Raw genomic sequence first — 16,852 nt, forward strand, 5'->3', positions numbered from 1 at the left:
CAGGAGGGATAGCACTGTGTATCCTGAAATCCTGGAACGGATTAAGACATGCATATTATTATCGTGATTTCCAAGACGGGATATTCGCCAGCCGTCGAATGCTCCATGCTATAAGTAATCTATAGCCGCAGTTGGAGGACTAGGTATAAGAATGGTGGGGACTAAGTATCTAGGTACTTTATAACTATCCGTTAGGTGCCTACCTAGGGACATAAATAAACCAGTTCCTATGCTAATTCCTACATATAATATAATCCCTATATCAATGCGCGTTGTCATTATTTGACCGTGGTTGAATCGCGTCACGCTATCAGGTGATAGACTAGCCGGATGACTCATTTACTATGAGAATAACGCAATGTATTCTTGTTAGATTTATAAAGATTTTATCCTTTACTTGTTTATACGTATCGTGTTTTTGTTTCGAAGGAGGATATCCCTCTTCTGGAGAGTAGGGTGAATGTTAGGGGAACATGTTACAGAAAATCTCTTCTCTTAAGCGGATCTGCATTACCATTTGTGCCCGACTAGTGGTTGTTTGTGAATGATAAGGTAATTTAGAGAAAGGGGATTATTGTTGACCACACAAAACGGACACCAGCAGGAGACCTGACGCAGGAGCGCATGAGCGCATTCTCGGTTGCGTATCGGCGGCGGGGGCGGGGGACCGGGGCCGTCCCTAGCCAATTGTTTGCGAATAATCATACTTTCGAGCATAGCAAACCCGTTGTATAAGATGCACCAGGGGACCAGATGTGATATTGGATTTTAAATCTGTAAAAACGCCAGCCACTAAATGGAAGTATTCCTAATACTAATGATACACTTACAGGACAGTTTGAATAGATAAGCAGGTGGGTATCTAGGTGCCCGTTTGGCTACATATGTAGGTAGGTAGGTAGGTAGCTACTACATTACCTAAGGTATACCACATACTTTTATACTACACTAGTGCGAATAGCGATAAGATAAGGTAAGTGGGGATGGGGATTGCAGGTGGTGGGACATCGAAAATCCGGGCTCAGGCTGTAAGGCGATCGAAATTGCGGTAGCAACATCCGGATTCCGGCCCAGCCACCTAGGTTGCTATCAGTGGTGATTAGATCAAACCTTACGTGGGTCGCGACGGATACAACGCGATGTTGGCGCCTTAGTCTCTTTCCACCGAAGTATTCTCCAGCCTTGTGCGTTGTACAGTAGACGATCGTTTCATCCACTTAATTCGGTTTCGCATGCAAGCGCGTACTTTATTTTGGATTAAGTGTCAACGATGGCATCGTGAGTTTTGTTAAGACTATTACAAAGTCTTGCGCGCGATTTCTGCGTTACTAGGGCAAACCGAGCACCATCCCATCGTACCATTATCACAACCACAACCACAGAGCCCAGCGGGGCGACAGTAACCCAAATCCTAAATTGAAAGCCCAATCAATTGTTTTGTTGTTTCTCCTTCACTTACTTCGATTGGTATCGTCTTCGGAATCAAGTTCGCCATGCCGCCAATAGAGCCTTCGCGCAGCTTCGCGCGTAATATGCTCTCAAATCTGGCATCTAGATCATTACCTACGACAATCACACCTACGTCGACGTTAAACCTTGCACAGAAAATCCACGAATTTGCCTCCCGCACGCTCCTCCCCCGACTAGCGACGGATGTGAGCACGGTCCCTGAGGGATACGGCCGGACTGCAAGCGGTCCGGCCCCGGGTGCGGTCGCCGGTATAGTCTTAGGTTCCGTCGCAGGATTCATACTCCTGTTGTGGATAATATACTGGTGCGTGAACTTAGGATCACCGGCGCCTCACCTCGAGGAAGGTTCCGTAAGCGGAGTGGGTGGTTCCTCGTCTGTAGTGTCGTACCGCTCGCGACCGCGGGTGCGCCGTCACCGGCACAGCCATAAATCGTCGCAGCAGTACTCACCGCATCGGCGGAAGGAGACCGTCGAGATCACGCGGCGTGACCGCACTGTTCGCCGCTCTCCATCCTCATCTCCTGCCCGTGTACCAGAGGTTGATCAGATTGTCGTGTTGGAGGAACATAACCGGTCCCGGTCCCGATCTAGGCCACTGTCACGGTCGCGATCCAGGTCAAGAAGTATTAGCCGCCCACGACCTGCTCCGACACGTAGCGACGGCGACGACGAGATTGTAGTGCTGGAGGAACATACACCGCCTAGGCGGGGGAGCAGGGGTTATAGACGTAGGAGCAGCGAAAGGAGGAGTAGCGCGCAGTATAGGGACGTGGAATATCGTAGAAGGAGTAGCTCTCGAAGATGATGATGATTATAGCAATAATAGGATAAGGAAATGAGCAAGTGATTTTTAAGGGGGATGAGTTTATGGTTATATTGAAGTGCAATATGAACGAATGTATGAGAAATACCTGGAGCTATTATGTATTAATTAGTGGAACAGCATGGTGTATGAGATTATATGAGACGATAGGCATGTTTAAACTGTTATAGTATAGGTATCATGTATTATTCATATACTTTCATTTACTGTTAAGATAACAAGGTGCATGCTGTCTCTATGTCCTCTCTCTAACACCCCCCCCCCCCCCCCCGGTGGTAGTGGAGCCCATTAGTCATCCATAGGCCAATACCAAATAGTTAACACTGGATTTAACTTTAAAGTTAACTGGGCTAAGAGGTAATTAAGTACTTCTTATACACCTATAAGGATAAGACTTGAGAAGTGCTCGCTTATAGTGAGAATGTGAGAATAGTGCCCAGGTAGTTTTTACGCATACGAAATTTACTAAAGTTGCATCTTCTGCTCAAGTATCGATATGTAAAGCTCCTAAGATGCCTACATTATAATGGGTTAGTTATAGCTTTTAAGCTACTTCCAAAAATTCAAAAGACTTCAATTTACCTAACATTGTAAATGCCTATTGCAAGTTATATTATAAATACCCAAGTAGATACATTTAGGGTAGGCGGGTTGGGACTTGTGGATCATCGAGATTTCCTGAATGATGTTGAAGTGGCTTCACATGTTAAGAAGGATCCGCGCCGCAAATATAATGACATCATCATCACAGGTACCTAAAACAACGCTCTACGAGAACGGACTTACCTTACATATCATAGGTCCTTATATTTATTTACATCCTGGAACCTCAACTCTTCTTGTCTCATACAAACTTTCAATTCAGAGATCCCGATATAACGTATGCGGCTAACGTCCCAATAACTTGAATAAACAAAACCAATCAATCAATTAACTACTCTTAATCAATAATAGTATCTCAAAATGGACCATCCCGAACAGCAAATTCAACACATCATCCGCGGCTTAACGCAATATTCGCGTAGCGAGCAGTTGTCCATTCTAGAAGACCATTTCCTGCCCGATGCCTACTTCGTACATCCCTTCTGCCGCGTGCCATCCTTTGTTGACTACAAGATCCCATTTACGAACTTGACTACAAACTCTCGCCAGTTCGTCTTCTTCATTTACCAATGGTATAGAATCCTAAGCCCAGATATACAGCTTTCCATCGATTCGACTAGTAAGTTTGCACCCATTCAGCAGCATATGATGAAGTTATTTATATAATTGGTTACTAATGTACTAACCAAGGCTTCGACAAGAATAAGAATCTCTTGTACGTCACGCTCCGCCAGACCTTTACGCTGTGGTTTGTGCCGTACTCGCTATGGCAGGCCAACGTGAAGCTGGTCACGGTGCTGGAGTTGCAGCGGCTTAGCATTGATAAACACCATAAACCGTTACTCGACGAGACGCCGATTCCCGTCGATGTTGATCTAGCTCTGACTTCAGACCCGCCCATGCGGTACTTCATTAAAGGCCAGCAGGACCACTATCAAGTAGAGGATTTTCTGAAGTTCATTGCGCCCTGGGGAGCATCACTTCTCTGGATCGCCTGGCAGCTTTATGCAACACTTATCTGTGCTATAGGCGTCTTGCTCCTCCAGTTCCCCATTGCCTTGTTCCAGCGGCATGTCCTTGGCCGGGATATTAGTGCCATCAAGAAGCAGTAGGATGCTTCATCCCCGACTTTCAAAGTATTCCCTGAGGTTTGGGAGGTGAGTGCTCGCTTCGCAAAGCGGTGGACTCGAAATATCGGGAACAAAATATCCGCTTGGGTGGTGTCTTCATATTTGGACAAGGACAATAACAATGCCGGCGATTGTGAGGGCCTTTTCGTTGATCTTTCACGCTTACTCCATTTGCCCATAAACCAAAACGAGAAGCTGTCACAGAATAAGTCAATGCTATATAATCCCCCGTCCAATTACAGTGTCTACACCAACGGACTCTCAACTTACGGAGCAGATGAAAAGCAGAGGTTTTCGACATTAACAACAACTAATAGCAAATATACCGACAAAGGACATATTATATCACAACAGGCCCTATGGCAATCCTAAAACCATCTTCCGTACGTAGCCAGGGCTGTACGTAGGAGCAGCACCAACACGGGTAGCAAGCTCAAATCCTCAATGTCAGCAGTAGATATCCAATATGAGCCCACCATGGAAACGGAAGACGATGAGTTTCCGTCCGATTACATAATATCAGAGCAAGACGACGATGGCATCCACGTCGACGATGAGGACTTGAAAATCTCACGGCCGATAACGTCATCACCGTCGATGATTTGCCGCCTCAGATAGAGAATTGGTTTGCCGAGAGGCTCAGGGCCGAGGCCCGGGAAAGTAAGATCGACATGTAATAGCGCGCCCAAATCTGCGCCTCGTATTCCCGAAAACTTGGACCCGAACTGCCGGAGGATCCGGAGGGGAGGCTCGGACGTGTAGGTACCTAGGTACTATGACGGCGCAGGAGATCGGATTAGCGGAAGAGAAAGCGAGAGATGCGTTTACGAGACTACTGGGGTCACCGCAGTAGATACCGATGACAAGGTTGCTGATCTTTGACTTATGCACGAATAGATTCTTTCAGCTAAGGCACTGGAGTTGGAAGTAAAACGGCTTCTAGCGGATTTTCGATATAGATTGAATGTCGTATGGAGACTTAGCGCCTTTAAATTTTTCTTTTTTGTATACTGCGTCGATTTTGGCACGCGCCTAACATCATGTGTATGAGTATTCGAATAGAATTAGTCTCTTTCTGTGTTGGACCGTCTCGGTACTCAGCCTAATCGTGTAGAATAGCGATGAAGCAACATAATTACATAAGAGAAAGACTCCGACAAGTGTGTTCTGCTACGTGCTATAACTTATACTCTAGGACAAGCCGTGGAAACAGGTCTCTCGTGAAGTAGCCTTTAAAGGTGAAATTTCTTGCCTATCACATCCTCTTCCTCTATTAATGCTACGCATAAGTCGGGAATTGGTATGTACTATCTAGATATATAGAATATATTTAGTACGAGGGCTAAACATGTTGGCGATGTTAGTGAGTAAGGGTTGTATAGTCCTCTCTATTTTAGACATGAAGGCCTACGAGTTAGGACTAGAAGGGACGTAAAGACCGAAGATAGGTACTCTTATACGCGTTTAGTGTAGTTGCAAACAGCAGCAACGTCAAAGTATGGATTAGGATGGGAACAACCCTTGTCTATATCAAGCCCGAGACGATGATATATATTATAATAGTTAGATAGGTGCATGTCTGGCACTTCAAGCAGGTATATCTTTCCATTAGATTCAAGCGAGCAAGGAGCGTGTATTCAATATGTCCAAGGCATTAACCCACCATACCTAAATCCAACGAAATTAAAAAAAAAAAAAAAAAAAAAAAAAAAAAAAAAAAAAAAAAAAAAAAAAAACATCTCTCATCTCTGGCTCTAAGACCATCTACCCTCTTCTCTTTAGAGCCCTTTACACTCCTATCTTTTTTGGTCTCCTCCGTACGTACATGCGTACATGCGTACATGCGTACATGCGTACATGCGTACATGATAAGCGTGATTCGTCAAATAATGGGGGTATTAGAAACGTATGATACAAAAGGTGCAAAACGAAACTCAACATGCAAAAAGTTAAGCGTGAAACAGATGCTTCGTGAATCCCGCAACTCGGGATCTTATCCGGTGGACAAATAATAATTAGATATCTCCATTCCTCATGCCTCATTTAAGCTCAGATCTGGGGTAGCTTATTGAAATAAATCGTCCTATATGACACCATATACTCCAACGCCGTCGTAGAGCAAACTGAATTGAAACCGGGACGGTTCCAGAAGGTTGAATTTTTTGTAATTGTTTATCCTCCCCCTTGCTGTCCCCCAAAGAAGAACCCGTCAAATAAATCGACCTGCTGTCCGTCGCTGAAGTCGTGATGCATTCCCTCCCAGCCCAGTCCAAAACCCATGTCCATCTGCAGATCCGCATTGACTACACCATCCGCATTCGGCTGTTCCTGAATACCTTGTAAGAAGTCCATGCCTTGCAGGTCTGAATAATTTATCGCGCCGCCAGGGGTGAAAGTGGCGGCCGGCGATCTAAAATTGAAATTTGAATTCCCTGTGTTCTGATTGTACTGTTGTCCTGGATTAGATTGCGGCGTCAAGCTATTGACGGATACCGGAGAGCTAGTGTGCGCGCCGGGGGAAGGTAGAAGAACGGGATCGATGGCTGAATTATCAGGAAGTGAGGCCACATCAGACAAACTAGCCGTGCTGAGGGTTGATTGTGGCATGGTGCGCATCATCGAGTATCCGTCTTGCTCTGTCTTGACGTTGGGCATAGAGAGGCGGAACCCGCTGGCTTGCGATGCCGCCTGTATAGAACCTATCTGTGACGTGTCGTGCGAGCTGTAACTTTCCTGTCCAGGCGTATTATAGGATGAAGTGGTCCGAGACCCTGTGTGGTCTAACGAGGCGCGGTGGTGAGCTTTGTGTCGATTAGCCGTCGCGTCTCTGGCGTTAATGTAGTCAGTTCTTTCATTACCATTTCTTGAAGAGCGCTTGCTCCGATGTAGTACCTGTCCAAACCCGCCGGTAGAATTTGCCATTTTAATAGTTGCTTTCGCAGTTCGGTCGAAAGCATCCCGGCAAGCTTCCGCTGGCGGGCATTTTTCGATAAGGTCTGTGAAAACCGAAGTGGCTGCTAATATCGTGAAATCAACTTCATCCATCGTCTATAGCTAAGTTAGCCGCAACGATCGGATTTTATAAAACGAACACTTACAAGCCGGCTTCGGACGACGTGCGAATGCCAAATTGCATAAAGATAAGAAATTCCCGCCATGAAAAGGTGATGCGTAGCCAGATATGTATAGTTGACAAGCCCCATAAGATGGAGTTGTCTGTATAAACGAAGGATCTTCTGACCTGCTTCGGCAACCTTGACGTATACTCTCTCTTCGTCTTCTCGTGACTCGGCAGCATAAATAGAAGGGCTATTAACCTCTTTCGAAGTATTATATTCGCCTTCGAACATGGATGGGACACTTAGGCTCTGTCGATAAAGCATAATAATAGTTTGCCAATAGTTGAGTTCTAGGAATTCGGGATGAAATGCAACTCCTGAGTCCTGCTTTGTCGGGGCAGAATTCTTCCAATCATATAATCGCTGGTCAATGTTCCTTCGCCAGTTCCTAAACGAATCGAATCTATGTAAGAAGGGTGATGGAAGTTGAGTGTGCATATATTCGTTTCTCGTATTCTGACCATTAAACCTCGCCATCTGCGTTTGCTGGTATTGCAAGACTTGCAAAATCTCAGACTGAAGTAGTCGAAGGCGGAAGTAATGTTTTGCAACAATTTTATACGTGGGCTCGCCCTCGGTGGGGCGCCCCTTGAATCCTTCGGAAGTAATATAGCGGTCATCTAGCAAGGAGGGAAATTCGGTTGTAATCACTTGATCGGACACGCCAAACGGTCGTCCAACGCAAGTACTAACAAGTCTGTCGAGTGAATATGTAGACCACCATAATCGTCTTCTAAGGTCGCGTGTATATTCGCGTCTTCCCCTCTCACGTAGATAAGCTTCTCGTGATTTTTCATTTCCTTCATCAGTTTTAGTATTCGAAGTAAGGTCAAACTCTACATCTTTTCCATCTTCATAATGAAGACCCAGGTCGACTGCCAATCTCACGGCAACGCCAACGATATACCTGGGGAGATTTGATGTCAACTTCTAATCTTATAAGCCGAAAATAGGTGGAATTATTGATGAGACATACCATAATCCAGGCGGAACCGGGCGAAGCAGGGCAAAATTGGCTAGCAATAGGACAGCTTGAAGCTCTTCTAGTCCTCCGCCACTGTTGCTCAGACAGGCTTCTAGATGAACGACTGCACTTGCGTGGTATTCCTCTGGCTGTGCCTGCTTCTTTTCTTCGCCAGTCGCCTTGGAGGATGTCGTCTGAGCATCCATAATTATACCACCTCCGATAGCATATACCATATTTAAGATATAGAGCTCTTTTGGTCCTCGTACCCTACCCTCTTCGGCATATGCACGTTCGAAGAGTTGCATAAAATTTTCTCGATGTAACACGGGTATCTGGGGATTTGCATGTTGGAAGTACAATTCGACCATTTTGATAGCAAGGTCTCTGGGAGGGAATTCAGCTGGCCTAATAGTCGGCCGAGTGTGGAGGCCGAAAAAGGAGTCACGCATGGACGTACCCGATGCCGCGGCCCCGTTTCCTGCAATTGGTCGGTAGGGCCGCACACCGGTCTTGTCGGAATTTGATCTCTGATCTCCTACGGATGACTGTACAGCAGCAAATACCACACGCGCAAACGATATTCCGGTAGCAGATCCGAGGTGTCTCTGGCCACCACTTCCACCAGGCCTCACAATCTTGACCGGTTTCTCCACCTCATCATTACCTTTATGAGGTTTCGCACTGCTTGAGGTTTCTGAGATTCCAGGTACGGCTGAAGGCGCGCCATCCGTGGGTGATCTTCCAAGACCGCCGTCCGTCCCAGGCCGCGAACAATATTCAAGATTGTTAGCGGGTGGGAATTGAATGTTGTTGCGACGAAGTAGGGCTTCCAATTGATCGACACGAGTTTCTAAATAGTACACATAGCTAAAAAGAACTATATTAGCCATGCGGTCAGGTGGCTTGATGATAATTAATATACTGAATAGGGAACCAACCTGCGCGGAATCTCTCTTTTAGTTATAGGGTCATAGCCGACGCAGGCGACCCTAGCTTTCTCACAGCTGGCGCAGCTAGGCAGCTTCTGGTCGCATCTGTTCTTGCGCAACCTGCAACGGTTACATGCGCTGACGTTGCGGAAGCTTGTGGATTGGCTAATCTTTGAGCTTTGACTAGCGCTATCATGCAACGAATGTTCGGCGGTGGGGGAGGTAGGAGCTCCATTTCCTTCGGAAGGCGAGTCCTTATCTGGAGAGGAAGCACGTTGGCGTTTCGAAGGATGCGGATCGGGCGACGGCGGTGAGCGCGGTGGCATGGTTTCCGAGTCCAGGTCCATTCGCAACCAAGTGACACTATCCGCAGGAGACTCAAGTTCTCTATGTTGGATTGCGCCAACCAGGGCTGTCGAGGTGGTTGTTTCTCAGCTAGAATTAGGCTGGGTCGGCTATTCGTAGGAATTCGATATTCCCCGCCCCATCTCCAAGCTTAATCTCAATGCGTGAAATAAGCAAATGAAACTAGAGCTTATAGATAGAGAATACAACGACGGTAGAGCAATAAAGCCGGGACTAGCCGTGGGGAAGTATAAATTTCTACTCTATCCAAGCTATAACAATGCGCGGGTGGTCGTTAAGGCGTAACGTCTAAGAATGGATAAGGCTCGGGGGAGGCTGAAGATGAGAAAGTCAAAAGTCGATACTTTTCTTGGGCGGGATTCGGGGGTTGCGCGAAGGAACAGCGGAGCTTCCTCTCCTGCTGTATGCAAGCGTGGGTATGGGAAGTGTGGGAAAGCGTAGGCTGCGTTGCGTGGTAAGCCGTACCGCCGATCTTACTATTCTTGTTAGGGCTTGTTCAATACTGCACTGCACACCCCACGACGTCACCGATAGATTGCAGCTGATTGCGCAAAGGCATAGGTAAATATTTTTTGGAGCAATTGGAGCTTCGTTTTAGGGGTTTTGTTATCTTTAGCTATATTCTTTAGCTATTAGAGGTATCTACCTAGGTAGGTTAGGTACCTGTATGTGGTATCTTCCGACAAATTGGGGGTCTAAAATCTTTTTTTTCGCAGGGACGTCCCTGGCTCACATAGAAAGGAACTTACCTTCTACAGGTTAGAATTTACTGTTTAGCTTAGGCTGCTTTAGGGTCTTAGGCTATCTTTGTTCTTGTTCCACATGCCCGCCTAGTTTCAACTTCCAGAAGCGAGCTAGGGCGCAGCTCCAACCAATCACCTGTTAGATGATTTTTTTAGTAGCTCACCTAGGTTAGGTACCTAAGGTACGACGATGCCACAATCAAATGTAGCTACCACCTAACCTAACCTACCTATGCATGTTGCTAAGTTGCAGACTACCAATCAATAGACCTATCAATAGCGACCAAGAGTCCGGGACCCTCGGGTTGGAGACGACGTAGGCCTACGCACATGGATACCTTCCTTCTCACGCATGAGGTAGGCACATATGTCGGCAACTCTATACTATATCCAAAATCCTTTGCCTAGAACAGTCGAGACAGCTCGCAGGGTCGGTACCTATTCTCTCAAGAGGATATAACTACCGTTTTCGTATTATGTTCCACAGCATGAGTTCTAGAGATTTCGAACTGGTGGAGGTAACACTATGGAATGACTGTCATCCTATCGACCGATATATGCTCTCGAATCTATGTTATAGACACCTATATTTATCGTCGGCTTAGTCTGCCATAAAAAACCAACAGCATCCGGAACTTACATATAACCTTAGAGTTAGGAGTAGTTGTTTCTTTGATTATAACATGACAGGAAGGCATAGTCAATACTATACGCAGTGTCTAGTTATATTATATATAAAGTATACCTAATATTGTACATGTATGAGGTAAGGTACCTTAGGTAACTGAAGAAGATAGGTGTTCTTGCTTTCATATAACTAACTGCAGGAATCTGCTCTTTCTTCAACCATGGTCATTATAGAAACCCTTAGGTAGGTACTTTTATACGTTAATAAATAACTCGCCTAATAATACCTATATGTCTAAACATGTTCAACTAACAGCTTATACCTGTATTATCTACATCATTTACATATGCAACAGCATTAAGTAAATAAATATACGCATAGCCCCTAAGAAACTCTACAATAACTAGTAGTCTCGAGACAGGAATACTTGCCAATCATGATCGCAGTTGGCAGTACGTTACCTCCAGAAGCAAATATGCCACTGCCTAATTCCAGCCTTCCACAAGAAGATCGAAACCGCAACCTGTCATGTGGACACTCTACACGTAAGAAACGAAGGGCGCGACGGGCATTGTCTAGTAACCAAAAACGATTCCTTGTCGAGTCTTAGGCGGACATCGTGGACAATGTCCCCGCCAAAGACGCCACAACCGAAAATGTCCAGATATGGCTGGTCATGGTGCTTTATCGCCGGTCTCACCCAGACCCCCAGCGTATTCTAAATAAGCTAAAATGGACGGGTCGGGACCTACATCGTGCTACATACCTGACTACAAGATATCGGCTGCGAGCCGAATCTGACGGGTGGCCTATTGCCTACGACATCTCTGATGCTGTGAAGGTGAGTAAACTTATAGTCTAAAAATATGTGAGGGGAGTCATAGCTAACATCAATGCCTAGCAATCACGCCGACGAGTGAGGCTACGAAAGAAAGGGCTTGAATCTAGAAGGCTACGTTAGATCAAGGTTAGCCTCGGTCTGATTTTAGGTGCTTATAAACTAAGACTGCGTTTCAATCTCAAATTGACACTTTTTGACGGCTTGGGGATTCTTACCCTTAACCTTGGGATTCAGGGGGTTGTCTGGGAAAACATGATTCACTTAGAATTAAACCTATAGCTCGACATGACTATAAACCTACATATTCCTCCACTTAAACAATAATTATTTGGGTATTAAGATACACATATGCTATACTTTAATAAGGTCCCTAACCTGTAAGGCCAATCGAGTATATAATGAGGTAGAGGGATTAAGCGGTTATATTATAATAAAGCTAAAATGTGAGTATTTAGTATACTACGTCTTACACTACCTATTTCCCCTCAGAGCTCCCTTATATAATCATTCCGTAAAGTATGTGCCCATATCAAAAATATGCAACTGGGCCGGACAAGTAAGGTTATATTGAAGGATGATGCATTAATAGGAATATTCTTCATTGATACGAACGACCGGCTTCGTCTATGAGACGTCTCCTTCCCAAGCCCTTTCTACCATATGCGCCCAGGCGAGTTTCTGTTGCTTAACTCCCCGAAATAGCAAGACCTAACTACCTATGGAATGCCCCGAAATAATGATTCGCCCAAGATAATAAACATCTATAAAAAAACCTTCGTACTTGAAAAACGCCTTGGCCCCATAACTCGGTAGAATGATGCAGACAAGGTATAACAGAAATGACTCGACAGTACCGAAATTCCCTAAGCCCCTTTCCCATGCCCAGATTGAGGCTCTTTTCCCAGTACACAATTTTCGTTTCGCAAATGGTGACCCCTTTCCCCTGTGTGATCCCCGAAATCCTGATTTTTGGTCATTGTACAGAGGTATCGTAGTGGTTCCCAATGCCAGGAACATGATCTAGTTGCCCAATCCAGTCTATGTAGTAATAAGTGTAATAACTTTTTCCCCAACCAGAGACGTAAACGACGACGGTGAGGCGATTCGATTAGAACCGCGATGATCCGGCGCCGAGGAAAGGAACAAGTCATTAAACGTCGTAACCCGAATGTTCCAAGCTCCCTGTTGCCTGGAATCCCGCCGAGAATGAAAACATGGCCCTGAAAGTAGCCGCAAATAAACTCCGGTCCACTCTATGATGCCGGTTCGGGCGAAGCCGCTCGATCGGTAACATTAGTTATTTCTGGATTATTATTAATTAGAGCAGCATTGCCGTCCGTATGGCTTTGCGGTTCCTGAATCTGAAGTCCAACGATCGCACCACCAATAGCTACAAAGGCACTACACCACCATGCTAGGCCCGAATAACCAGACTTCAGGCCAACAGCATAGAGAATACCGGAAATGGTTGGACCGAATGCGCGACACAAGCTCGCAGTCGAAGCTGCTACGCCATTGATGGTACCGAGGGCAAGGGGGCTTGGCGACGAATCTGCGGTCAAAATAGCGTTGCTCGGGTATGCCATGCTAGCAAATGTGCACTTCCAGACCAATACCATTCCAACACCAATCATACGGTACTTCTCGGGTAAAAGGACTAGATATGGCGTGATCAAGTAAAGCGAGAAATAAGCGATAACCAAGAACCGGAATAGCCGACGTGCGCCAAAATGCTTTAGAACCGGCGGAATTATGAACATGTTGATGAGCAATTGATACGCGCCTTGAGCACTTAGAATGATGCCGACTGTCTTGCTGTCAAGACCGAAACCGTCGACAAATTTGAAAGGGAGCGAAGGTGGCGTCGGATGATCCGGTGGCGCGGTGCTTAGAAAGACTGGGAAGAGTTGATCAAAAGTCATCGTGTGACTTCGAGATGTGTTAGTTGTAATGAGCTTCTCTAATATGATAGGAATGGTAAACATACAAAGCTAGAATGCCGAAAGAGATAATGTTTAGGATCACTGGACGAGTGAATATCCTAGAGACGCCAAGATTTGAGCTTCCATGTCCGCTTTCGAGGTCAAGCGAATCCCATGATATCGAAGGAACGGAGGCTGATCTGATGCGTGGCGAGTTTTCGGGGGAGTTCTCGTTGGTCTGATATCCGGGTAGCTGTTCATCGTGGTCGATAAGGGGTTGCGTTTCCATCTCGGCCAATTTAGACTTCTCATCCCGCGACTCGGCACATTTTCGAAAAATCGGTAATTTTGATAGGATCCAATTTCCAAGTTCTAGGCCTCGATCCCGCCTCAGCTTCTTCTCAGGGTGAGTCTCCTCAAGGAACAGGATTCCATTAATAACGCCAACCACCACGATGAAAGCGCTGAAAAGGTTAGGAAGAAGATATGGATATTTGTCCCAGATACCACCAGTTGGGAACAGAGCTGGGTAGCTGATACACGGCCGGGCGAGCGCGCCACCGATCATAGGACCGACAATCGACCTGCCAAAGAGTTAGATTAAACCAGGAAACATAACAACTCTTTAGGCGTCGTAACTAACCCTAAACACCATACGACAGGCATTATAGTGTAAGCCCGGGCTATCACAATAATTAGCTACCTTGTCCAGAATGCCCCGATGTGACGACTAAGCTTACGCTGATGCTCTTTGGCAGTTACTAGTTCAGCTACTGTCGTCTGAAGCACGCCCATATTCCTAGCTCTATGTTAGTAAAATTTCGAACTGGACAGATATGGCATCTTACCCGTTCAAAAGCCCTCCAACGGCTCTAGCAATAAGCGCAACCGTCAAGTTAGGAGCGAAGCCGAATATCAAAACGCTAAGAGCTGTACCGATGAGACCCGTGAGCAACACAGGCTTTCTTCCAACCTTGTCACTTAGCCGCCCCCACAGCAGCCCCGTGGAGAATTCGGCAAATGTGAAGGCTGATGTAACCATGCCGGCGTAAAATGAGATTCTGCTCTTATCCTCGGTGATGTGGAAATCCTCGATCATAAAGTAGATATATGGGAAGATACCCATAAACGCGATTGGCTCGCATATTCGACAGATTGCTAGTTGACATATCAGCCCAAGGCCCACAATACATTTTTTACCAAATCATACCTAGGACTAGCATCTGCCTCTTTGGAAACGGTGGTATGGTGCCATTACGAACATTAGAAGGACGGGTATCCTTCATAAACGAATTATTCCTCATGATACTCGGGGTTCCGCCGGTGCGGTGCGCTACATGAAAGACGGGATAGGTGGGAGAGCCGCAACGGGATTGGGCGTCTGAACAGGCTTAATATAGCTATGCCGGGCTCAAAGCTGGGCAGTAGCTCGGAAGTCCCTCGAACCCTGGGATGGAAATATATCAAACTAGGCACTTGTGACCCGAAGGGTGTAAAATATTTGGCAGATTTTATAGATCAATCAAGGAGGTCTAAAGTTGGAAGTTATAAAGACAAGCGGGAGTGACTTGTCAACCCGGCACAGTTGAGTTGTTATGTTCGACAAAGGCTGCGTGTGTGTATTAAAGCCACGCAACAACGACGACGGGAAATGTGAATAATCAGCTTGGCACCGAGAGGATGAGAAGGAAAAGAAAGCTGATAGAAGTAGGCTAGAAACAAGCCAACAGACGTAGGTATCCATGGCGGGTGACGGATATTAAGTTATTTAATATTGGAACCAGCGGTGACAGATGTTAGGCGAAAAGCAAAGGGCGAGTGCAAGTGCAAGTGCAATAGATGATCCTTCCAGCGGTGCCAGGTGTAACGCGGCGATGGTCTCACAAGGTATGGAGTCCCAACTTCGTGGAAACAGCTCTGTCATAGCAGGTGGACTACTAGTGGATCCCTCATCCCATGCTCGAGGCGGTACGGGGTAGGTATAGGGTTGACATGTACCTGCAAATGAGAAAAGTCGGGACTTGGCCCTCTGCTTCTGGAGCCTTACGGGTTGCATAAGGAGCAGCAAATGCAGCCTGACTCGAATGACCACGCGGGTCACGGAAAATGCTTTGACTGGGATGATGGAAGCACCTTAGCACACATTGAGGGTTGATGAGAAGTACCCGGTACACCATAGATCCCTACTAGGTAAGGTCCTGCTACCCTCCGGCATTGGATGCTCTGACAGGACAAGGGGGTAAGGTAGTAACCCAGACCTGCCGGTGTCCGCCAGCTTTAGAAGCAGAAGAATATGTAAAAGGGCAGTGAACCTTTCCCTCTTGGGTTTAAACCCTTCAATAATAAGCCGGCCGGTGGTGAGCGTTTAGCTCATTGGCAATTTCACCACACACCAAAGCTGAATGGTGGAGCCGCCGGGGATCTGAGCGGACGGACACTTAGGAAAGACGGCAGCAGTTAAAACAGTTGAGCGGTGAAGAATTATCCACAGCCTTCCAATTGCTCTTGAGAAAGAGAGGCTTAAGAAGAAGAAAGTGAACCGGCGAGGGGATACCGATTATGCGTGGCTGAAAGTGGGATTGGGCAACGGAAATAGCACAACTGGGGTATTTTAAGATGAACCAAATGGCCGGTACGGGGGACTTGAGGAGAATCGTCAACCATGACGCAGAGTCTGCAGAAGGCTTCAGCCCAGCTCCGCCAAGCCTCGTTTTCTTTTCTTTTTTTTCTTTTTTTTTTTCCTTTTTTTAATACCTTAGGTACCTACCAGGTATGTAGATAATGTAACTCGTACCATACATACATGTAGTACCTCATCGTATTATCGTACCTAATGTACGTACATACTGGAACTAGGTAATGTACCATGCATCCCCATACCCGAGAATAACCCGTTACAACTTACAAGGCCACGAGATTAAATATGTAGGTAGGTAGGTATACTATAGTATATTATTTTTACTTTGTTACTTTACATAGGCATTATTTTTGTTATTATAATTATAATTATTATTAACTATTATTATTATTATTATTATCATCATCATCGTTATTTTCCCCTTCTTCTTATTCCTGTTCTTTCCTACTTGTGGATGTGTGACGTGCGGTCGCGACAAAAGCTGCACCCACGAACTCGGAATATGACCCCCGTCTTCATCTTATGCGCATGTTGTGCTACGCCCGGTAGTCTGCGGAATTGCCGCGCCCGGTATGTTTCGTCGGTGCTGCTGCCCGTTTCGAAACTTCCCTTCATTGAACAGTGAACAACATCACGTTGATTTTGCATACCTACCCGTCATCATCTTGTCCT

At 46.0% G+C, this 16,852-nt stretch overlaps 4 protein-coding genes across 4 annotated transcripts; 2 read left to right on the top strand and 2 right to left on the bottom strand.

The window, feature by feature from the left end:
- Positions 1 to 1,532: 1,532 nt before the first annotated feature.
- On the top strand, positions 1,533 to 2,276 carry GL218_04094 (uncharacterized protein; the record flags this gene model as incomplete). Its single annotated transcript, XM_033580676.1, has 1 exon — positions 1,533 to 2,276. One exon carries the CDS (start codon positions 1,533 to 1,535, stop codon positions 2,274 to 2,276), a length of 744 nt encoding a protein of 247 aa, XP_033437073.1.
- Positions 2,277 to 3,257: 981 nt separating this feature from the next.
- GL218_04095 (putative flavin-binding monooxygenase-like protein) lies at positions 3,258 to 4,009 on the top strand (the record flags this gene model as incomplete). Its single annotated transcript, XM_033580677.1, has 2 exons — positions 3,258 to 3,516; positions 3,588 to 4,009. 2 exons carry the CDS (start codon positions 3,258 to 3,260, stop codon positions 4,007 to 4,009), a joined length of 681 nt encoding a protein of 226 aa, XP_033437072.1.
- Positions 4,010 to 6,199: 2,190 nt separating this feature from the next.
- On the bottom strand, positions 6,200 to 9,389 carry GL218_04096 (Positive regulator of purine utilization; the record flags this gene model as incomplete). The annotated part of the gene is made up of 4 exons (XM_033580678.1): positions 6,200 to 7,075; positions 7,126 to 8,053; positions 8,123 to 8,980; positions 9,052 to 9,389. 4 exons carry the CDS (start codon positions 9,387 to 9,389, stop codon positions 6,200 to 6,202), a joined length of 3,000 nt encoding a protein of 999 aa, XP_033437503.1.
- A 3,484-nt stretch (positions 9,390 to 12,873) lies between these two features.
- GL218_04097 (uncharacterized protein) lies at positions 12,874 to 14,846 on the bottom strand (the record flags this gene model as incomplete). Its single annotated transcript, XM_033580679.1, has 6 exons — positions 12,874 to 13,549; positions 13,608 to 14,126; positions 14,186 to 14,225; positions 14,283 to 14,341; positions 14,391 to 14,700; positions 14,753 to 14,846. 6 exons carry the CDS (start codon positions 14,844 to 14,846, stop codon positions 12,874 to 12,876), a joined length of 1,698 nt encoding a protein of 565 aa, XP_033437071.1.
- Positions 14,847 to 16,852: the final 2,006 nt, after the last annotated feature.

Source organism: Daldinia childiae (assembly GCF_008694065.1).
Source record: "Daldinia childiae strain JS-1345 chromosome Unknown Scaffold3, whole genome shotgun sequence".
Classification (NCBI taxonomy): domain Eukaryota; kingdom Fungi; phylum Ascomycota; class Sordariomycetes; order Xylariales; family Hypoxylaceae; genus Daldinia; species Daldinia childiae.